Source organism: Ostrinia furnacalis, unplaced genomic scaffold, assembly GCF_004193835.3.
Source record: "Ostrinia furnacalis isolate ACB-3 unplaced genomic scaffold, ASM419383v2 OfSCF6548, whole genome shotgun sequence".
Taxonomy (NCBI): Eukaryota; Metazoa; Arthropoda; class Insecta; order Lepidoptera; family Crambidae; genus Ostrinia; species Ostrinia furnacalis.
The window spans coordinates 45,121-70,088 of NW_021136787.1; the positions used below are offsets into that span (position 1 = coordinate 45,121).

The window sequence follows — 24,968 nt, forward strand, 5'->3', positions numbered from 1 at the left end:
TTCGTTTCTTTAAATTATCAAAAGTGAATTTTCTTCTGGGCCACCCTGTATATTATAACTATATGAAGCGACGCGAAGCGTCTTTGAGGAAATGCTTTGGGGGAGGCCTATGTCCAGTAGCGGACGTCTTTCGGCTGAAACGAACGAACGAACGATAAAGCGACGATAGCCGAACGGTGAAGGTGTCGGACTGGCCGACTTGTAATCCTAGGAACGCAGGTTCGATTCCCGCCGCCGCTAGACTATCGTGGTGAAACCACTAGTAACACAAGTATATTTAGCTTAGTATAAAAGAGGTTTAGTTCAAACTTAGCAGTGAGACGCTGATACATAATATTGTATTCTCTGATACCATTTAAAACGTCCAAGATAAATTTCGTCCACAACTCTTAGCCACGATTACTGCTTATGGCTAATAATGGTGATGGCCGACATTTGTCACGCCGTTGAAAGACTTTTGAGATGGCGAAAACCGACTGAAATTAATAATTCCGAAGAAAAGCGTTTATAACTTAGATTGAACAAAACCCATGGCTATGTAGCTATAGACGAAGATTGACTTGTCTTGTATTTACTCTGAACTTATTTAAGTTTAAATTTCTTAGTCCATTAAGTATAAACATTAAATGCCAGTTCTCATTAGGCAAATTGTTTATTAATTTGCCAAAAAAACTAAATTTCAGTTCTAAAATATAAATACTTTTCGTGAAAATCCACTTTCGTTAAGTGCTTGCTATAATGGAAAAATACAATGCTTATGCTAAAAGCCTAAAATCGAATTGAAGCGATCTTAAAGATGTAAAATAAAACAAAAATGTATCTAACCAACATAAGGCTTGGAAAATTGGTCAAAGAGATTATTCGAGAATCGAGATTCGCATTGCTAATGGTTGCTATTTGTATTTTATACTCGTATGTAATCTTGCATTTGAGAAAAAGTCAGGGTCGCTTAATGGAAGAAAATTTGACATCTTTCCATTTTGCTACATGATATTTTTTCATTAGCGCTCCTGCACACGACGCCGCCGCCGCGCCGCCGCCACGCCGCCTCGCGCCTTTGCACTGTTTATACGCGGCGCGTAAAGGACGCTGCCTTTTGATTTGAATAATGTTTTTTAAGTAATATTTAAAAAAAAACATTTTGATATTTCTTTAATAAGTTGTAACGCATTTACGAACATCATTGATCATGATTCTTGTTCAGCCTTTTAAAATGAAAGTGTTCATATTGAAATTCTGATTTTTGGCCATTACATTAAAAATAGTTTACCATTCATGGCAAAATCAGACTAAGGACATGCCGTTTCCAAAGAATTACCACATTAGTAAAAGAAAACACTCCTACAGATAAGCTATAAATAAACGGTCTTTTATTTAACTGGCGTTATAGCAAGGTAATTAAGTGCGAGTGGTGTTTGTGCGGACACGGCAAACTTCGTCGCCGCACCATAGCGCGCCGAGCACCCTATGAGACCGCTATATGTGCGCCTAGTCTGAATTCTGAAGCGAGAGACGCACTCGCCTCGCGTCAACCGCGGCGAACGCTTCAGCCGACGGGCACCCGCTCGCGCTGAAAACTTTCTCCCGCGAAACAACTGAACGCGCAAAACTTGTCAAACAAGAACACTATGTAAACACACTTAGATTTTAATTTAAATAAGTTAAAATTTATTTACACCATAAAAAGTCGAACTACGAAAAGTGTTTAGTGACTATCCTATTGTTAAGTTGTTGAAGTTTCTATTCAGTTCTTGTAACACTGTTCATTGTAATGTTCCATGCAAACATGTCATTCAGTGTGAAGTGATACACAAAAATATCAGTTAAAGTTTGCCCAACTAATTTCTACGTGAAGGTTAAAAAATCTGTAAGTGCGCAATGTCAACTTTGGGAGCGGGGACAACGATGCTAATCGTTCGGCAAACAAGCTGTAAGGCTCGAGTCAAGAGCTACTTGTGTGCCTTGTGTGTTAGCACAGTGAGCTAAGCAGCTCCTGCAGAACAAAGAAAACTATCAGCCCGCCGCCACCATTCTCCGATACGTACTTCAAAACTTCACCATGGACACAAAGTGAGTGATCACCATAAGACCACTAAATTATTGATCTATTGTCGAGGCTAATTTGCATACGAAACAGCTTAGGTGACGTCAATTACATCGAACTGTCTCTATGTAACAGCACATCAGTAAACTTAACTCCAAATGAACACGGTTTAGTTCAAAGACTCATGAAACGTGAAGCAAAAGAGCTATTTCGGTTGTAGGTGTTAATTAATTCATTAAAAGACACCGACGAACTTTTTCAGAGGCTTCGCAATTTACATCAGGTTGTTTAAGGTCGAGTATAATTATTCCATAATATCGATAATCGTATTTTTAACGACTAGTACATTTGATTTAACTTTTTCACACTTGTCAAAGTATCGTTAAAATGTTTTTTTTTTAAGTATGTTTTAATACTGTTTCAGTTTTTTATTATTAATGCTTACCCTTTTATTACAAAAAGTTAGACTGATGAACCCTGGTTTAAATTGACATTTAGTATGGGTCATGTCAAGAGTCTATTAGGGTCGTTTAAGTTTAGTGTTTAGTTTTAGTTTATTTTCTAGACTTGAATGTAACTTTTATTTGCTTTATTTTAATTTAATTAAATAAATCAACTTTTAGTTAATTACTTACACGAAATGTCACACATCACATTTGGTATCCTGTGACCTTTTATTGAAAAGAAAACAATGACAAATCAATCATTTATTTATTAGTTCATCAAGTTCATTAATTGATCGCAGGTCAATAAAAACTTTTCACGTTGAACTTTCAGATATTAATAAACAATATTACGATTCCATTATTACCAGCACAAGTCTACCAATAAAATTTTGTAAATCAGTGCTGGAATCCATAAAATTATGAGTTCAGTGAAAAATGAACTTAATAATTATTACCTCTATTTTGTTTATACAAATTAATTATGTAGGTAAAACATTATTTGAATTTATTTCAAAATTTCAGTGTCGAGCAAAATAAAACACTTAAAATTCATACCTTGAAGCAATAATCACGAGCATGTTCACATTCCAGATACATACAATTTATCTGCACAGTGTTAAAATTACGTTTACCTACATAAATTACCGAGAAGTTCCTAACTTATATCCGATTTGATTACACAATTTACATTTTATCATCAACATAATCCCCAAAAACCATTTACCGGCACCATAACATAAACTATATCAAGTCCCCTGGCCCTTGGCCATTAAAACTGTAAATTACCAAGAGGATGTCGTTACCTGGACATATGTAAGGGAGAGTCCGCTAATTTGGACCAGTTTTTTCAATCCCATTTTGCACACAGTTTTCTTTTGTTTTTGCTAATGTCCATGGTATATAATAAAAGGTACATTATTCAACTTACTATTTCATAAGTATTAATTAACATGATTGTTGTATATTTAGCACAAATAAACAAAGTACGAGTTCAGAGCTTCGGTCCAATTTACCCAACCGGTTGGATAATTTGTACCACAGGCTTACTAAATTGAATTTCAATAAATTTCAAGCCTATAAAAAACTATGGCAAAATATTATACGATACATTCTTAACAAATTAGGAAACGAAAAGGAACAGTAGTTAATAACATAGACAATCGATATTATTTTACACGTTATCACGATTTTGAGTACAAGTTTTGTAATTCCAATTATCGTAACGCACACTTGTACCTAATCTACTTTGCCAGTCTTTTGCTTTCATTTATTGTTAGTCAAACATAACTACGCTATTATAACTTCAAAATATGATTTACTAAAAAAAATTTCAAAATCCTTTGGTAAAGTTCCATACAACTTGGTGTGGTCCAATTTAGCCGACTAGGTGATAGTGCTTTTAAAAAATCGGTAAAAAATATAGCTTATAAATACCGAAAAATGTTTCAAATAATTGTAATCCACACTAATTTACGCTTCTAAATAATATATTAGAAACACCCTGTGATTAAATTTAACAAAATTACAAACTAAACATGTATTGTCAAAAGTTACTTGAAAACAATGAAAAAATACTTTTCAAAATAAAACACACGTGTTTGTTGTCACGGCAAAAACCACATGGCCGATATTAATTGATTTTAGTTGTGTATCGCTGAGTGTTGCAATTACAGACATTCAATAAATACTTTACGAGATATGAGGGTGGTACAATTTACCCGGCGGTACAATATACCGAACTCTCCCCTATATCTGCATTAAATGAACCCAAAGCTTTACACGATAAATGTCAGGCTAACTCCGTCCGTAACTTTTTCATTAAGTCCAATCTTTTGACACAGTTACGACGGTTTTCCCCTGCGATTACTGAAGTAATTCTTTCGTAGTGTTCTTAATCCACTGAGTTTCATTAAATAAACAACTTTTGATAAGTATAGGTTCGTAACCTTATTACCTACATGCACCACATTCCGCGGTATAGCATCAATGATAAAATTTAAAACATCATTTTTGTTAGTTACATTTGCTTGCGCAGTAATTATACACCCGTATTAACAAACGATGCTTGCTTAAGTGAAGCAGCAAATCGAACGCACAGCGTTGAATAGAGCTCTGTGACTGGTCACCCTGTGCGTCCACGCGCACTGTGAGACCTCATACATTGTACTAATCGTGTGGGCTGAACGACCCTGTTAGGAAGTTTGGACATTAACCCTTCATAAATACTTGAACACTGTTCCGTCTTGTCATCACAGCGGAATCAACTATTGACAAAGTGACAAAGCTTAGCTTAAACATTGCTACAGAATTGTAGCTTTTGTAAATATAGACTAAATCCAAAATACTATGACCAGGTTTACATTTAGCCCATAACACATTGATGGACAGTAACGTCCACGGGCGTTCAGGTAGGGATGATACGACAGAACGCCTACAGACGTTATAGTTTTTACTCGTTTTATATTAACACTACTCCCATAGGCAATGTGAGTATGTGAATAAGTAATGTCATTTGGGAAGTAATTCTTAACTTTTCTGCCCACCAAAGTGTTAAGCTATTGGTGACATTTTCCACCTCTAATTCCCAAAATAGCACTTCATAAGCATAGATCAGCAACTTGACCTTTATCTAAACAAAGTAAAGGTCAGTCCCAAGCCAAAATGGAACTGTCATTGACACGCAATGATAAGATATGGAATAGATTGGATCGACTTCCTCCAGTTCAAAGTGGTTGACCGATGAAAAAATAGGGCTTAATAATAAACCTCTAAGAGAGGCCATCAACAATAAGCCAATCTCATCATAGCTTTAATATTGTAGTGTACAATCGACATCCAATATGAATTGAGAACCAGTGTGCTGAAAAATATCTTAACCGGCAAGGCAACGTATAAAATTTGTAGGTACTGCATGAAAATATAAAAGGGAGATACCTACCCACTCACTCATCACGAAATCTCAGAATTTTATAACACAGATACAAACTTGAAAATCAGCAGGTAGGTTCCTTATAGGGTGTAGATAGACATCTGCTAAGAACGGATTTCATGACATTCTACCCCTAAGGCACAGACGGTGAAACGCAACTGCAACTTTGTGATGATTCTGATGAATGAAACTGAAACTGAAAGTCTCTCAACGGACGCTATGGCAGAAACTTAGATGCAACTCAAAAGTAACTAGCAGTTGCAGTTTCGTTGCAGTTGCGTTTCACCGTCTTTTCTGGGTCTAAGGGGGTAAAACGGGGTTTGGAAGTTTGTATGTTTCACGCGGGAGAAGAGCAAAAGCTAGTATTGTATGTACATACTTAGTTACGGTTATTTTTAGAGCATGTAAATTATGCGCCTGTGACCATGAACTAGAATATTGAAGTGACCTTATGCAAAATTCGATACGGAGTCGTTTGTTTCCGTTTTTGCAATATCAATCTTCTGAAAAAAGAAATAACCACCGTGCCTCTCTGCGATTTTGCCACTTATATTACCGACAGGTAGTTAATAAAGATGAGTACCTATAGTATAAAGATTAAAGGTGTCAACTTAAAATATTGAAATCTTTTATTACCTCATTATTTTTCTTAAATTTTCTCTAGTAAAGTCGACAGTATCAGACATACGAGTATATTTTTGTAGCAAAATAGCACGTATTGTAACTCTATAAGAGGCCTCATGTTTATCTTGATTTGCTTTCGTCACTCTTATTAGCTTTTTCACATTATTATGATTCTTCTGACTAATTGAAAAATCAGGCAATTGTAGTCTGAAACACTTATTTGATACTATGCTTTTCAATGCATTAACGTGCATATTCAAGAAGAATATCCAAGAAAAGAGTTTCCATGTTTATGAATAGCGAAAGCTTGAAGTTATCTCAATCAGCTTTTTCTTTGATCGCTAGAATCAAGCACAGAAAAGGACTTGAATAAAAAACAGAATTACCAGACTTTCTTCAAAGGAAACTTCTGCTATCACAGAATCATAGAAGCAAATTGATGTTTTTGCGTTGGGGTGTACCTATTTATGTTCTGCAATGAGTTAGCGGTTTGTAGCTATGCTCTCGCAAGCGTTAAATCAGTTTTAAGTAAAGTTCCACCTGGTTCGTATAATTGGTGCTAACGTAACGAAACATTAATAAAGAGCTTCAAAAATGCGTATCAGTATTATCATTTTTTACGAGTTGGTGGGTAACAAAGGAATTTAATAAAGACGCTACATAATATAACGCTCATAACATTATCTTATCAATAAAATTGCATCATTTTCGGCTGGAAATTCATTATGTATTCTATCGGGTGAATATAAAAGTGAACTTTATTTTCAATATGACACGCAGTTATATGCAAAGTGTCCAAATAAACGACCCATGCGATTCAATAAAGGCGCAGTTTCAATATCGATACCAGTGTGCCTACTATGAGTTTACGTTAAGTGTGCTCGCTAGCGACTGCGTAAAAAAATGACATTTAAATGTATGACATATTGTGCAGCGCCCCTAGCGGCTACTTTCAAGAAATATGATCTTCATAGAATTTTTTGACGTATTCGCTAGCGAGCTCACCTAACGTAAACTCATGGTAGGCACACAGGAAAAGTGCTCGTATAAAATATGTCAAAGCAAAAAATATTGGATTCCCATTTTAATCAACTACAAAAGATGCAATATAAAATATTTTTTGAATCTAAAATTCTAGAGAGCCAATGGAATTAAATAAACCGTTCATCGCTCCATCAAAAGATTATGAAATATTTGAGGAAAATATTTATCTCATCTCACATCCATTTAATAGATGTGCCCTCGTGTGTACGTAATACGATACCATATAATATTTTATAAGACCGCCTGATACACCCAGTAGCGTTTTGTGAATCCTATCCCTATCAAAGTTGACTCGATTTTGGGCTTTTTATATAAATACAGTACACGTCAATGGAGAGACGACAATGAAGAGAACAAAAAATTCCAAACAAAGATTTTCACTGCAGAACAAGCGAAAAAACCAATTGAAGAGTAAAATAAAGATGACTAAACTCTATTTTGGAAACATTCCTTATACAGGGTGGAATTTTGTAATGATTGAAGAGAAAGTACCTACTCTTAGGCTGGGTTGCACCATCTTACTTTAACTTTGACAAACGTCAAAAATCTGTCAAATTCCATACAAAAAGCACCGGTTATCGCCATAGTTACGGTCAAAGTTAGGTGGTGCAACTCAGCCTAAATACTGTAGATATAGATGACCCACGCTGAACTGTCCCACCAAACTCAATGACAGGGGGGCGCTACAATCGTTCAACTATATGGTTTCCAACATGGCAAAAATCGGAACCAGCGATCCGGTATTGACGGTGGCGCCCCACTGTCAATGTCATCGATAGGACAGTCCAGTGTTTTGGAACTATAGAAAATTTTACTCAAAGAAAACATTCCTTCATTTTTGCATTTAGAACTGCATTCAGAGATTTTCGAAAATTCGCTCGCATTCAATCAAAAATAAATTAACAACTCATACCTACTTGAAAACAATGAAACAGTAAAACACAATGCAAAACAGTTAAACTTATTAAAATATTACAATAATTATACGGATTGAATGCAAATAACATTGATTCAGTTTGCGTTAAAGACTGTTTGTGCAGCACTGAATTTTAGAGTGAATATCTAATGGTTGTGTTTCCGACTCGTAAGTTAAGTACCTATTAAGGATTTTATTTTTCTCGAGTTAATTTAATTACCTAGTAACAATTTGAAAAAAAGAAAGAAAGAAAGAAAAAATATTAATTTAATTCAAATGCATGTTGCTAGGCGACACGTTGATTAGTTTTATACCGAAATGCAGTTACACAATTTATTTATAACCTTTCCTTCATTACATTCCGTGTTTCAACACATCTTAATTTTACCTCAGATTTTTTAGTAAAAACATTTTACACTAAATGCCAATGTTCGAGTAGCTATAGATGGATTTGTGTCAGGACCCGGTAGGTCAAGGGAGCTGAAAGGTACGATTGCAAGGTCGTTTGCGCCACAGAAACTATTGTAGGTACTTTAGATAGATAGTTTATTGAAGTAATATTCCCGTTACTACTTACCTACTTAAAAACATTATATTATTTGTTTTATACAACATAGTTTACCTACCTACTTAAATAAAGCAAATTAGAACAAAGCGAATAACTTAATAATACTTAGGCTGAGTTGCACCATCATACTTTAACTTTGACAAACGTCAAAAATCTATCAAAATCCATACAAAAAGCACCGGTTAATGTTATTGTTACTGTTAATGTAAGGTGGTGCAATTCAGCTTTACTTATACAACCTCTAACCATCACAGAGGTATGATAACAAAGATGGTAATGAATATGTTACTATGAAAAAATTATTATAACGCTGTTATATCTCACAAATTGCACATAACGTGTTAATTGCCTGCTTTAGCCTGTCATATCACATTAATTAATGTGCACCATTTAGCACCATTGTGAAAATAAAACTCCATTTCCATTAATTTTCACGTTGTAATCAGGTCCTTATCGTGTTTTCCTCAATTATCTCTCCCAACAAAGAATGTGTGCTTTGTCTACTGGCTACGTGGAAATTGATTATAACTATGTTCATAACTCCAATATCACGTTTGTTTGTAAATGTATTCAAAGAATGAAGTAATGTCTCGCATTTTCATATTTAAAAGAATCAACGGGGTTTGCATTCTATTTTATTACTCGATTTTTTGAGAAGAGATAGGTACTTACATACCTAGTTCATCTAAATCACGTATAAGCTATAATATTTAAATTGTATACAAGGTAGACTACCTACTCGTACCTATACTTACGTGGTAGACTACTTGAGCTGTCGTCTGAGATTTAGTACTTGTGACAACCACTAAAGATGAATGAATGATGGATCGTGCTTAAGTAATGTACCTACGTAATATACGATTACAAATTGCTGTCGCACCATCGAATGCCCAGATTTTCAATTTATTCGTTTTCATTTTGGCTGTTTTACAAGAAACGAACGATCGCCGAACTTCTCATTGACCGGAAGCAAAACAGTTTGCTGTAACTTGATAAGTACTTTTTGTTCTCAATAGTTCGACCAGACGCTATAGTTTTAGTTGCTTTATACCTACTAAAGGTTTTATTATCAATACTTCTATTTTTTTTTCGGCCAGCTTTATCTTATTTCATCGAGGTCGGATCCTCGCAATTTTNACAATTTTTCGCCCAACACGTTGATTTTAGGTCGTCTGGTCATTTCCTTGGGTTTCTTCAGGTCGATCTTAATGAGGGTCATCTAAGTTGGAAAGGGTCTGCCCCGTTTCTTCTGACCGTTATTTAAGTTTGGGACTTTGCTGGTTATTAGATCATAACTACGACATCTTTTTACATTCTTGTGATTTTCTTTTTCATTTGTTACGAACTGGTCTCACCTCTTGGCCTAATTTAACTATTAAAGGTATTGTACAAATGCTTCATAAATAAACTGGAGAATATTCAGCGGCAGTACCTATTAATCTGCCACAAATATTGTTAGTGTGCAACGATTTTAGAGCCCATTGCCAACAGCACTATTCGGTATACAAAATGTTGCTTATGCAAAATGTACGAGCCATAACTTCATTTCGGTTGTCTTTATTCCACTAGCGGCTGCGGCCTTTATTCACGACCATTGAGCCTTTCCCGTCCGTGAAAAACGTTACTGTAATGAATGGATAGGGTTTATGCGCACTTACGCTGAGCGACGGAGTATATGAGCATCAGCAAAAAGGTTAACAAATGACATTGAGCTTAAGTAGCTCGCCTGAGCTTAAATATTGAGCAAAAAACCGAGTATTTATTTAATAAATCAATCCTAACCTTTAAATGACAAGTACCTAATTCAATCCTTTTTAGGAGCAAATTCTTCTTGCGTTTGTTACGAGTATCTCATATCTTCATACCGATAGCGTTGTAACACCAAAATATACAGACTCTATTGCCCTCTCATTTAGATAACTTAATACACTTTCAGATTGTTGATGTTTCAGATTACTTCGAAAATTGGGTTACTTTTTGGCTGTAAGATTTAACAATAAGGCTGAGTTGCACCGCCTAGTTTTAACAGTAACTTTAACGATAAAAAAAAATTTGTATGGATTTTGACATATTTGACGTCAGCCTAAGACATCAGGACACAAAAAGTTTGTACAAAATTACATAACATTTAACACAGCAGGATTTCTTTACTCGCTTCAAAGTGAAATGATTCTACTCAATACAGAAAACGGATTTTTGAGATTACATTTGTAATACCGACCTTTACGGGCTCCCAAAGTACTACGCAGAGGTTTCATTACTTATCATACTAACATTACGAGTATGTATAACATAAATAGTAATACATAGCTAGCTCGGAATGGCTCAGATGGTGCGTACCTATGTTTTTCTCCGAGCTTGACTTGGCATACTGCCGTATCTAGACAGCGTATTCAAGTTACTTCCGACATGACAATACAAAAATGTAGTTGGAGGACAACTACGAAACTATGTACAACCGGGGATACATTTCCAATTCATGATATACTTACTTCCATATAAGAAGGGAAATATTATACGAATATTTGGCAAAAGGATGTGTCGAAAGCACCAGGTCGAAAGTCAAAGTTACTAAATGATTTATTTTGCTTCTTTCTGGATGTCCAATGGGATAAAAAAACAGCTAAAAATAGGCCATTTTAACTTAAAAATAAAGTAACAGTAAATAAACTAATGCTTACACAAGTCTTTTAAATAATCTTTCTAAGCCTACATTAATATTGTAGGTATACAAAAGTGTATTACATCGCTGTATTAGTATAGAACAAGAAAACGAATAACAACCATTTGCTAAATCTTTGTGATTATAATAAATTCCCGTGTATTTGGTTATGTGACTTTTCGTAAGAATTTTTTCTTTTGTAGACCTATTTATTTGGTGAAGAGGAATTTCATAAATATTATCTGTTTTTATTACGGTCTTCTGTAACAGTGGATCTTGAGATATTTTATATCTCTCCGTTAAAGATATTTGGGGCTGGCTGTACATTAATATTTTTATGTTATTTATTATTAATTTATTTAACATTTATAATCCAGAACTTAGTATTTTATGATTTTTACTTAGTACTAAGTTGCACCACCTAAATTTGACGATAACCGATGCTTTTTGTATGGAATTTTACAGATTTTTGACGTTTGTCAAAGTTAACCCTTAACTAAAAAAATAGTAATTGGTTTTCAATAATATCTTCACAGCATAAGGTTCAAATTGATGTAGTCTCTGTAGATACCAGAGCCTGGTTAAGGGTTAAAGTAAGATGGTGCAACCCAGCCTTAATTTTGCACGTTGAAATTGTAATGGTTTATGGTAAAAGTTATGGTTAAACATGAAAATTTAAATTTTTCAAACTTGATCTAGTATGTAGGTACTGAATGCATTGAAGGCATGAACGCAATACTGTCGGACATTACTCACCGTTAGTGTTTACTATTGAAAAATGCGTTGTTACTACAGTGAACAACGAAAAGAATGGATGTAATAAAAACAAACGTTCGGCTTTCGTTTCTGAGAAAGGTTTTTGTGTATAATGATTCAATGTTATATATTTTCTTGTATCTTGAGATAATAATATTAAAAAGAATCATCTAGGTAATGTTATTTCATAGTGTTATTATGAGCTACTAAACCACAAAAATGGAAATAATATAATTATGAATACATTATTTGTACAATACATATTTTATATGTGAAAGCTAAAAATCATATTATTTACATAGGTACCTATGTTTATTGATCTTATTATCACTTTCTTCAGTTTAAATAATAATATCAAAATCTTATACGCGTATTGTATTTCGATTATTTTGAGTAAAAGGCAGTCACAACAACAATAAAAATAATTACACGGTTTCTCTACATTTTTATACAAAACTAGCGGCCGTCCGCGACGTCGTGGATCCCGTTTTACAGCCTTCATCTATCTTACGCGGTTTAGATTCTTTCATACAAATCTTTTTTCCCGCTAACTCCCGTTCCCATGGGAATTTTGCAATATCCTGTTGTAACTAAGCTTTAAGTTTACTAAGATACCTGCATGCCAAATTTCAAGCGTCTAACTTAAGCGGTTTAGATTTTTCATACAAAAGGATTTTCCCGCTAATTCCCGTTCCCGTGGGAATTCCTAAGTATACTATAACCTGCCCAGGAGTACGAAAAATAATTGTACCAAGTTTCGTTTAAATCCGTCGAGTAGTTTTTGTTTCTATAAAGAACATACAGACAGACAGACAGACAGACAAAAATTTTACTGATTGCATTTTTGGCATCAGTATCGATCACTAATCACCCCTTAATAGGTAGTTATTTTGAAAATATATTTCATGTACAGAATTGACCTCTCTACAGATTTATTATAAGTATAGATGATGACAGTGTACCTACATTTGCCTGCGATAAAATATAATACCCGATGAATGATCATTATTATCAGAATGAGCATTAAAGAGTTGACCTTGTCCTTGATTATTGCAATGACACTCATAATACAGTCATAAATTATGAATATTATCTTAGAAAAGCCTACTATAATACTGAAATCGCCTACTAGCTACGTGCTAAGACTGTAGAAGACAAATAAATTGTAATATAAAAGAAGAGAGCTTTAATAAGTTATAATTCAAATCCTCTCGACCTCTCGGGAAAGTAACGTGGAGCTTAATTAACTTTTCAATTGAGTTTGATTGTAAAAAGTGTTTAATTACTAAGCCACAACTGAAACCAGAATTAATTATAACTTTTGTAGGCACATCACTGTAAGCTCGCTTTTAGAGTAGATAGAGGTACCTACTACTACTAAAGCTTAGTGCCGAACATTAAGTAGGTACATAGAATATAATATAGTAATTCTAAATGATTTACGAGTATAATCTACTGTTAGAGGCCGCCGGTCCCTAGATTTATTCTCATTAATAAAACACTGGATACTTTGAATTTTGACGTTATATTCCCTAATTTTTAAATACAAATTCATCACTTAGCACAAAAGCGCGGGGAGTTAACCACGCGCGTCCCTCTAATCTGACGTTTCTAGACATTGGCATTACGTCAATGTCACTATGACAGCAACCATTGGCTGTAACGATACCGCTAAACATTTCTGTTGCAAAATATATCCTAATAGCAATAAATAAGCTGAAATAGTGTTTACTTTAGCTTGATGTGCCCTCATCTGCAGAGTATAAAATTATAAATCCATTCACAAGGCTTAAGTTATAAATTGCTAACTTAAATGTTTGAAGCTATTCAATCGAACCTTGAACAAACATTTGTCAACCCAAGTTTGAATAGGAAATGGCTGTAATCAATTAACAAGATACATCCTATAATCCGACGCTTGTAAAACGGTAATCTTACAATATTAGTTAATAACAAGTTTTCAGAATTCGTCATCTATTTACAATTGTATGTATTAGACCTTACTTTCGTCATAATATACAACTCTCGTTTCTAACTATTAAGTATAATCAATATTTTTGTAAATATTGTCTCACGTAATCGGCTTTTTCAGTTTTCTCGTACAAAATTGCGAGATCCTTTATCTAGTCTGCTGTCTCGAAAAAAATATCTATCTAGGACAGTCAAAATCCACATTAAAATTTATCTTAACTACCTGACTGAAAAAAAAACTCTTGTTTCATGTCCTCTTATAGGAATAACTCCTTAGCCTGAAGATGAACGTCACTCTAATTAATTTCATTCAAGAATTCCTGTAAAGTTTTGATCACTTTTTCACTGGAAGTACTTTATAATTGCCTTTTGTTTTGATTTGTAGACTGGTGTCAGATTTCATAAAGCTCTGGAGCGAATAGATTGTTTTAATTAATTGTCATTCAATGTTGTTAACTGTCTTATTCAACTTTTTCATTATTTTGTCCAATTTACGTCCGAGGCCAAGATATTACTCTTGACATTCAACCCTAAATTGTAACTCCATTTCAAGTCAAAAGTGGATCTCAGCTTACCAATCAAAAGTGGGTAGTATTTGACACGGAATCATTATTCAAAGGCACAACTTCCTCTTCAGTTTTACTACAAAATTAGTTTTCAAACATCTGATAATAACTTTGTACCTAACTTGATTTTAGCATTGAAGTAATATAGTACATTATAACTCAATGGATTTTAGTAGCTTTGAAACCAATAGGGCTGAGTTGTACCTTCTTATTTTACCTTTGACACACGTCAAAAATCTGTCGAACTCCATACAAAAATCACCAGTTATTGTTATAGTTACGGTAAAAATAAGGTGGGGCAACTCAGCCCTCAGCTTATATTTATTATTATTTATTATTTATTTATTATACGTTTATGTTGCTTTACAAAATCCATTGGGATACACGCGTTTTGATGGCTCATAAAAAATATGTCAATTGTTGTCTGCAATTTAACAATGTGACATTGGATAGTTTTGATCGCTTTTTAACGTAGTTATGCACATTATTAGAAAGAATGTAACCAACAAAATAATAAATTTTTATACATTAATCTTAATAACATGTTAGAGTGGATATTAAACTATATGACTAAAAGCTTTGAGTATCATATTTCCTCCAACACTCGACTTTGGCTAAGCCAGCGCCCTCGTGCACGATATAAGTCATAAAAAAAGAAATTAAATTGAAACTTTTACGCAAATTGCTACTTTGATTTTTTATCCCTTATCTTTCGCCGAAAAGGGGGATGTTAAAATTCGTGTCTCTGTTATATTGAAGCTCCTATTTAAAAGGATGAACTGTTTTTTTTTATTTAAAAAAATGTAAAGTCTGGTAATAGCTATGATTTAAGAAAATTGGAAATCGGCATTTTACCAAAGGTTTTAGTAAAATCTATTGAAGTCGAGTTGTGAAATGTAGAGTCGATAGAATATCAGTACCTCTAGTAGGAAAAACTTTCGAGTTCGTTTCGTTGCGTATTCAAAGTGTCATCGAAAAATTTTGTATGAAAAATTAAACAGCGCCCCCTAGGGCGGCTATAATATAGGGGGCGCTGTTTAATTTTTCATACAAAAATTTTCGATGACACTTTGAATACGCAACGAAACGAACTCGAAAGTTTTTCCTACTAGAGGTACAGACTATACATTATATGTACACAAAATATGCTGTATTAGAATGAGATTGTAAAAAGTAAGTTCAGAGGTGGAATTGTGTAAAGCAATCGTAATGATTTGACAGTTCATAACGTATAGATGACCCACGCTGAACTGTCCCGCCAAACTCAATGACAGGGGGGCGCTACCATCGTTAAACTATATGGTTTCCAACATGGCAAAAATCTGAACCAGCGATCCGGTATTGACGGTGGCGCCCCACTGTCAATGTCATCGACAGGACAGTCCAGTATTTTGGAACTTTACGATAAAGTTAGACAAAGCGTTTGACAGAATAATCGTACGTTATGAACTGTCAAATGATAACGATTGCTTTACACAATTGAGAATGTTACTAGGTATGCAAAATCACTTGAAACCTATGTTACAGTTAAGCTTTTACATTTACAAATACATTAGTTTTTATTTCATTCAAAAATACCCAGTAGTTATGATTTTATAGGCATTCAAAGTTCGCTTAAATATTGAGTCCCGCCGACGGTCACGTGACCCCGTGTGACGTACATTCACAGCGTCCGCTCACTAGAAAACGGATATAAACATACTTAAATATTTTTTTTTTGTAAATACAAACTTATTATACATATTAACACCCAGACCCATCACAGAAATTAAAATTGAACCATACCCAAACTTGATGCGATTGTGTCGTTTTATAGCGAATTACCTTCCAGCTCCATCATTAGACCCCGATTTTACTATATAGAATTAAAATACTCATCAATACAAAACGAACGAGCCCAAACTCGATGCATTTAAGTCGTTTTATTATAGAGTTCCTATGGCCACCTTCCAGCTCCATCATCAGATCAGCTCCATGTCATCATAATATTGCATGGTCATCCAAATCACATGTGTTTGCGAAATTTCAGCTTAATCGGTTGCCTGGAGGGTGGGTCTTAATTCAGTTTGCAAGATTCCACCCATACAAATATGAGCCAGTCGTTGTAATATGACGTCACGCGCATAAAATGGCGGGCCGGCCGCCGCCCGCACTTTTAAAATTCAATATCTTGGAAACTAATTAACGTATCGAAATAATTATTTCACGTGTATTTTTTATTTTTAACAGAGAATACAGAAAGCTAAAAAACAAAATTAGTGAACATTCTTCATTCCACCTCTGATTCCGAACTTACTATGCCGAACTTACGAGTAGGTACCCTTATTTCCGAAAACTAAGATCAGCATAGTCTAATGGAATCCCATATGGCCTTGTCCCACATATTATCAACGATACATTATTTCTCGCCACAGCTATATAACTTGCTAACTAAAACAATGATTAGATATCTAAATTACAGCCAACCTCGTGATGGCGTTGTGATGGTGGTTCCTGCCTCCATTTCCTCTTCCGGTGTTGCTACAAACTATGTTTAGCTATTGCTTTATTGAAGAAAGTTTTCTTTAGTTCTTTTATTATCTACTATCTATTTATAAATTCTGCTGGCAGCTAGAAGTATTTTCTGTATATAAAAAATCTTTCCACTGTTTTATTTTAGAAGCTCTTTTTATTTTTGTTTTCCTTGACACTCTTAACCTTGAAATACTATCTTTTAAAGTTCTATTAAAAATGTGAAAGTTTGTGAGAGTTTGTTACTCTTTCACGCATAACTACTGAACGGAATTTTTAATAAATCTATTTAGGTGTAGAGATTAAGACCCAGGGAAAACATTTATAATAGTTTTTATAAAAATAAGCCGAGATAAAAGTCTTCCTATGACAGACCTAAATTAAAACAGGTGAAGCCGCGGGCCAAACCTATCTATCTCTAAATAAACTCATTAAACATCTAATGGCACTTTTTAGTCGAATGATGATCATAAAACGTTTTATAACGTCTTCATAGGTGTAGATTATAGCGGTTTCGTCGTAGGCGCCAGTTAATATCTTTATTCGTCTTTCATGACTTAAAGGCCTGTTAGCAATGGGAGCGGTTTACAGTCGTTTTATGGGCACTGTTCCAAAACACAAAAAGTCACTTAATAGAAGGTTCGCTCATTTGGACGATTAAAACTTGCGATTGACGTGAAAATTGTATCGCAACTAATTATTTAATGATCAGTTTTCAGCTTACGTCATAAAGCCTTGATATGCCTGTACGTCCACCTTCACAGGTTAATAATAGCTAGAGGTATAACGCTAGATTTTGATAATTTTAACCAAGGTTTATTTTGTTTTTTACATTTATTTTTATTTAACAATGCCAGTAACATGTAATGGAGGAAAGTTGAAGTAATAAGTCATTTAGTCGTAAAGTCCACAAAATTACTTAGGGTGGCAAAAATCTGTCAAACTCTATACAAAAAGCACCGGTCATCATCGTAGTTACCGTTAAAGTTAGGTGGTGCAACTCAGCCTAAGACTTTAACTTTATTTCTGATTAATGTTGTTGCGTAATGAAATTGAAACGTTTGGCTTCGGGATTAATTCAACAGTTCAGTGAAGCTAGACTTATTGAGGACAAGCCTTTAATACCGTTTCACAAAAATTATTATGAATAAATACTACATTTGCTTATCGCTCCGACGATGCAATTTATGAAAATTATGGTTCGCAACTCGCGCTGGAGATGCACGTGGAATAAAAATTTCAAGTTCTCTCGTTCTAGAAACTAGCTACTAAAGAACTGTATAGTAATTTGATTGATATTGTTACATTTCGTAGCATGTGCATATACGAGTATAGCGGGGGACCGGGGTGCATCCAGTATGGTCTTTAAAAATGATATAATAATAATATGTATGTATTATAAGGGAGTAGGTCTACTACATTTTTCTCCCTTATGACCAAGGGTTGGGCCGAGATATTCGTTTAACATAATGTTTAGGTGCCGATGCGCCAGTTTACGGAATGACCGTATCTCGCTAATAAATCACCGTCGTAAAACGCGGGCGTACGCAATTATGTGTGTAGCACCATATGCGTAATACGGTGCCTATTTTATATAGAATAAATAAACAAAAGTCTATCAATTTTTTTAGAGGATTTTCACTGCTTACATTTATGGTTAGTGAAGGAAAAGAAATTACTTATGGAATAGTTTCTTCTTAGTTGGGTAATACATTTGTGGCACAAAGCTGTGGTACCCATGTAGGTATATGCAAGATAAAAAAACGAATAGGAATGTATCAGAATATCCGCTAGACAGGCATATAGAGACTTAAGCTCTACTAACCGTATAGAACCACCCTATCCCTGACCCCTTGACGAAGTGTCCCGTGTATTCTTTATTTTTTCTTTCTATTCACTATTTTAAGCTAGTGTGCTGTAGGTGCATTCTACAGAACTGATGATGATGACAATCTTGTTGATAACGTCATCTATAGTAGCCATTAATGTTCCAAATTATCGCGTATAAATTATGTTAGATAACAGAAACACGCACACATGGTTGTAATAATAGCCAAGGGAATGGAGGGGTATGTTATGTAATATGTATCCGGGTTTATTTCTAATACAATTATGCAGAGTGATTTGGGGATCTGCAATAATTAAGTAAAATATATCGCTGCTTCGTTCGTTTCAGCCGAATGACGTCCACTCCTGAGCCCTCCTTGGTTAACTGGATAGAGTGCGATATGTACTGTGCTTTTTTCGAGTTAATATATCGATGCATACATATCGCACATAAAAACTAAGCACTCATTATTGAATTACCTCAATTTGTCTATAAAATGTATAAAGTCTTGTCTATTATACCTGAAGTTAAGATTGAAAAAAAAATGTGTCTACACATTAGGAGTGAAAACATATTTTATAAGTTTATGACCAACAGAAATTAGGTTACACGTTGCGTGATCTTCGATTCGGTGATTTACAAAAATACCAAAGACTGACTTCTTCGAATGTTACCTACATTTGTTTGTTCGGTTTATGGAAACAATCAGATGATAATGACTACTTTCAAGGAAAATTGTTTTCGAAGAAAGCCGAAAGAAAAGAACCAATTCAAATGAAGGCTGAATATGATTATATGGAATCTCTTGTCTTGTAAAGTTGAAACAAATATATTATGATAATGTGTTCGACGCTTTAAAGATATATTAAAAATCAATGAAATCCATTATTCGGCCTTATCCCAACCCAACCCCTGAAAGTCCTTCCCCGTCAATTGAATTATACGATTTGTTGTTTCAAGAAGGTTATGCGATAAATCAAATTATGGAAAATGAATGAACTTGGAAAGGAATATTAAACACGATTTCGATTCCCCGAATAAATCTTGGCCATATTTTCCGGTATCAACAACCACAAAGTCTAGCAAGATTGTCTTTAAAAATTCAAGTTCGTTTCAACTAAAACTTGTTCAGAAGAGACCTTCTGTTCTGAAAACAATAAAATTCAAGTTTTACATAATAATATTCATGAAAGACTTTACTTTTACCGCTGTCCTAAACTTTGGATTTCAACTCTTAGTTTTCAGTGATTTTGCGGTGTACAAAATCAATCTGTCTTTAAACACAGTTTCCTTTGTAGCAAGTTATTTTAAATTATAATAACATGAAGTAGGTATTTATAATAATATGTAGGGGTTAACAAAGGGATAAAACATTAGTAAACTTGCACCTAAATCAGGCGAAATCCCTTTTCACTGAATTATTGCAGTCAAAAGGTTTGACCGATTATGAGTTTTGTTTGTAACATACATGTGCCAGTATACGGAATAACCGTATCTCGCTTAATCACCGTCGTTGTATGAATTTATTTAGTAATTACATGCACATAATAACACTGTCCATAAGGCGGACTTAATTCCAGTCGGCATTCTCCTCCAGTCGATCTTAGGGACAAGCTGATAATATCGTAGGGGGTACAAAATTATAGACATAAACTATTTAGCTGAAATAAGATAATAATGATAACGATAAAAAATATGAATGTTTGATTTTTGTTTCAGCGCTTCAAATACCAGTCAAGACGACGACGCGGACTGGGTCGGCAACTCGTCCAGACTGGAATACACTGGAAACAATACCAGCAATGACACGTTTGGTGAGTTCAAAACAATTTTTAGGCTACTACCTACTTGTTTGGAAAGGTACCCATAATATTACGAGCTTTCTTTGTATAAAAATATGACATCTACCAATCTGTTGACCTTATAACTTTAGAGACACTGAAAAGTGTAGAATTTCGTACTATAAATGTATACCACGCATTACTGAAACTGAATGTTAAACTTGAGTGGGAAGTAGTTAGCTTTGATCTCACTAATAACAAACAGTATGAAACTAACTTAACATTAATTACTTTGTATTTATAGACTTATAACTTTGTTAGTTTGCTTTATACTAAGTATTTAGATTGCTTTTGTAGTGTCGCGTTTCCCAATATATTACAAACAGCTGACAAAAGCTGGCCAGATAAAGTGGTGGGTTGAATAGTAAAAAAGGACATCAAAGTACTTTAGCTTTTCACTTAAAAATTTATAGCCCCAAAGCTTTCCAACGTGTCGGCTTTGTAATAAATGTATTTACGAGCACCATTTAAATCTGCCGTTAATTCGATGTTTAATAGCGTATTTTATTGCTCGTTCAATACTCGAATTACTAGGTTGAAATGTAATGAATTACCAAATTAATATATGTTACTAGTTTTGTCAAATTCAACACTTAACTTCATTATTCCCCAAAGAAGAAGCCTTAATTTGATCAATTTAATTCACGGTAAATGGCTGAAATACAATGTTTTATTAAATTAAGTTAGTTTAGTCAACTGAAATAGTTTCTTAAGTACATTATTCCCTGAAGGCCTTAATTTGATAAATTAAATTCACGGTAAATGGCATTCTACCTCCGGTTCAGGGGGCTTAGTGTGAGTTTATATCAAACGTACTTATTCGATCGATATCGACTGTGTAAAAAAATTACATTAAATGTAGATAATACGGATTGTACAGCGTTCCTAGTAGATACTTTTAAGAACTAAATCTTCATAAACTTTTGACGCACTCGAAATACTTACTTATAATACGTTTGATATAAACTCACACTAAGCGCCCAGGTGGCGTCATTAAAACAAAAAAATCGTAATGGGAACATTATTTTATATTTAAATGTATTTATATTTATAATATTCCAGAAACGTAAAATCTATAGCCAAGAAATAATGATTAGGTTGAAAAACCCTAATGTTACAATTTTCAAAGATAATTTGACTTTCTTGGCTATATTTTCAGACTTTAATGATCATGGAAGTTTGATTACACGTTGAAATTGTATTTCAATGCTTTTGTATAACTAATTACATCGATTTACCCCCCAGTGAAAATAAACCCAAGAAAATTGTTTGAGGCAATCATTACTTATCGTCCTTTGTCCTTCGTTGGTAATGTATTTAAAACTTATTCATATTAATGGACAACTGAATTACGAGTAGGTACTTTCATTATAACGTGTGATGTTTTTTGGAAAAAGGCACCTAAATCTAGCACAAAACGAAATAGGAAAAATACATACATTCAAAACTGTGAAAAATACAAACGATTTAACAAATTGAAAAACTTTTAATGTTACCAACCTCTCGAACTATCTTTTCACTATCGACTTTTGTTTCAGACTCGCTGTACGACGTTCCTACGAGCATGATAGTGCTACTATCGTTCCTATACGGCTCGATATCTGTGCTCGCTGTGGTCGGCAACTTTCTGGTCATGTGGATAGTGGCCACTTCCCGCCGCATGCAGAGCGTCACCAACTGCTACATTTCCAATTTAGCTTTAGCTGACATAGTCATAGGATTATTCGCTGTACCATTCCAGGTAAATGTTTTTATTAACTTTTGATTAGTTTAAAAAATTAGTAGTCTTAACAATACTATCGTTAACTCCTCAATGTTAGCTAAATACCTACTAGTAAAAAGCTTTTGGATTGGAGTTTTGAGGAGTGCGTTCACCACATTGGTTCGGCGTTCAATGGGGATCAATAGCGAACCTACTCTCAAATTGGAAATCCTTTGGATATTAGTCATAGTCATAAATGTTTATTGCATTATGTTGGTACATAGATTAGTTAATATGAATGTGTCTCGATGAATCGTACTGTGTTAGTAGAGTAGGTAGCTGAAAATGATTTATTACGCACAACATTATCTAATATCTCTTATCTTGTTATTTGTACGTTACCTACTTATTATACAATTCAGTTCTGCTGACAAAATAAGTACTTTTGATGTGTACAAATATGAACTAAAGTAAATATTTTCATTCGAAGTTATTCAGAAAAGAATTGCTTGTCCTTGCTTTTCTGATCTGAAATACAAAACTAGCGTGAAAATTTTCCTATTTGGCTGCATTCCCAATTATAGCCGTAGCTCCAAGAGTGTAGCCCACAAGCCAAAATCTATAAAACCACTTACATTAACACACAAAAATATAGCGTAATATTGTGGCTTATCCTAGAGGCAAGCGCATACTTATTCGTTTTGACAATTTCATATTTCAGAATAATATTTCTATTTTGAGAAAAACTTTCTGTTTTACCAGAATGTATGAGTTTGGTTTAAAACTGAATTAGGTACATGAATTTAGGCGAATCTGATTAAACCCAGTGCACATACAAAGAACAAACAACTAAGTCCAACATACGATAACGGGTTTGTTTGTATTTTTTGTGGAGAAGAAATAACTTTGAATAGACACACATTTTGTAATTTAAGTTTTAAAAATGTGTAGACAAGGGTCGTCGTTAATATTAATAATTTCTTTTACTATGATACAAAAATAAGTATCCAGCACGTTCTTTGAACAGGTATTAATTCAAAACGTGATCCAGATAAGTATCTTGGATGACAAAACGGAAACTTTCGTTGAAAATATTTTGTGTAAATAAACAACTAAAAGCGTCTTTTTCTGACATCAGATAAAGTTAAAGGCATGAAATTTCATATTGATGACAGGCAATTTTGTGCTGTTTACTGTTTGAACATAGCAATAATGGAGTGTAAACAAAGATAAGATATTAAAAAAACACGGTGTGTTGTTGCCGAGCTTATAGAAGCTAAATGGCAATTTACTACAAAAATGAGCGTATATTTTTGCATCAATTTTAATATTACATTCTTTTAATGTGCGTGTAAAACAAGTTTGTTGTTTAGTTACTTACTTGTAAGAAAAACAAAAAGCTTGATAATCAAGATTTGAGAGTGAATTGAAATCTTTAGATCAAAATAACAAATTACAAGAAGATAAAACGTTTTATGATAATAGATTTTATTAAATATCCGAAGTACTGGCTTACCTTAAAGGTTAATTCCTCCTCAAATTAAATAGGATTTAGGCAAACATTTAAGATTTAATGGTGGACATTTGGCTGTTAGTGGATTCCTTAAAAGTCGTTAAACAGGGCAACTCAGAACGTCGTTATAGTGATGAAAGTGGGAGGGACTAATGTTTAGATTTATGGGAGGTCAAGAATTCTCTCGGGTAAGTACTAAAGAATGACCCCCAAAACAGGAGGCGCACTTTAACGTGTAGCGCCTACCTAATAAAACTGCTCTATATTTATTTAGATGATCTTTAATTAGCTGTTGATGTTTTTCATTTGGGACAAGGTATCGGGTGTAAGACAAGAGTCTAATTAATTTTTAAATTTTGAGATTTGTCTCAACGGGTTAAGTTCTGAAGTGAGTAATCCCATCACACTATATTGTGTGAAAACGATATTCACGGATCGGATGCTATCCTGAAATCGCCTGCATAAGGGACCAAGAGTTAAAGAATAGTTATTTGCAAACTGCAATCTTATACAAACACAAGAAAACTAACGTGAGCTGTGCGAGCGAAGCTAAGCAAACTTAGGTCTGAAATCTGCATTAAGTATCTTATTCAATTAAAAAACATATTTTGTCCGGCAGTTCCAAGCGTAAAACAACAGAGATATTGAGTGGATCTGTCTCACTCAGTAGAAAACTCAAGGGCCAGAGAAGGCGCTAACTAGAAAAACGCGTTAGTCCTCATTCCAAAAATTTCTTAGGCGATAACACCACGCTGTAAAACTTTTAAACAGCGTGGTGTTTTACAGTAAAAGGCACTTAGAGCGAGACGGCTAGACCATCAAATCATGAGATGCAACGCTTTTAAAAATATTAATATGTATTAGAACGATTATAAAGGTTTACCTTTTTGACCACCAGTTCCAAGCGGCGCTGTTGCAGCGGTGGCTGCTGCCGCACTTCATGTGCCCCTTCTGCCCCTTCGTGCAGGCGCTCAGCGTCAACGTCAGCGTGTTCACGCTCACCGCCATCGCCGTCGACCGACATCGCGCCATTATTACGCCTTTGAG

The 24,968-nt window shown here is 34.3% G+C and overlaps 1 protein-coding gene across 1 annotated transcript; it reads left to right on the forward strand.

The window, feature by feature from the left end:
* Nucleotides 1–1,512: 1,512 nt before the first annotated feature.
* On the forward strand, nt 1,513–24,968 carry LOC114362505 (neuropeptide Y receptor type 1-like; the record flags this gene model as incomplete). Its single annotated transcript, XM_028317938.1, has 4 exons — nt 1,513–2,070; nt 20,585–20,679; nt 22,245–22,447; nt 24,820–24,968. Coding segments are annotated over exons 1-4 (458 nt in total), but the record flags the coding sequence as incomplete, so codon positions are not given.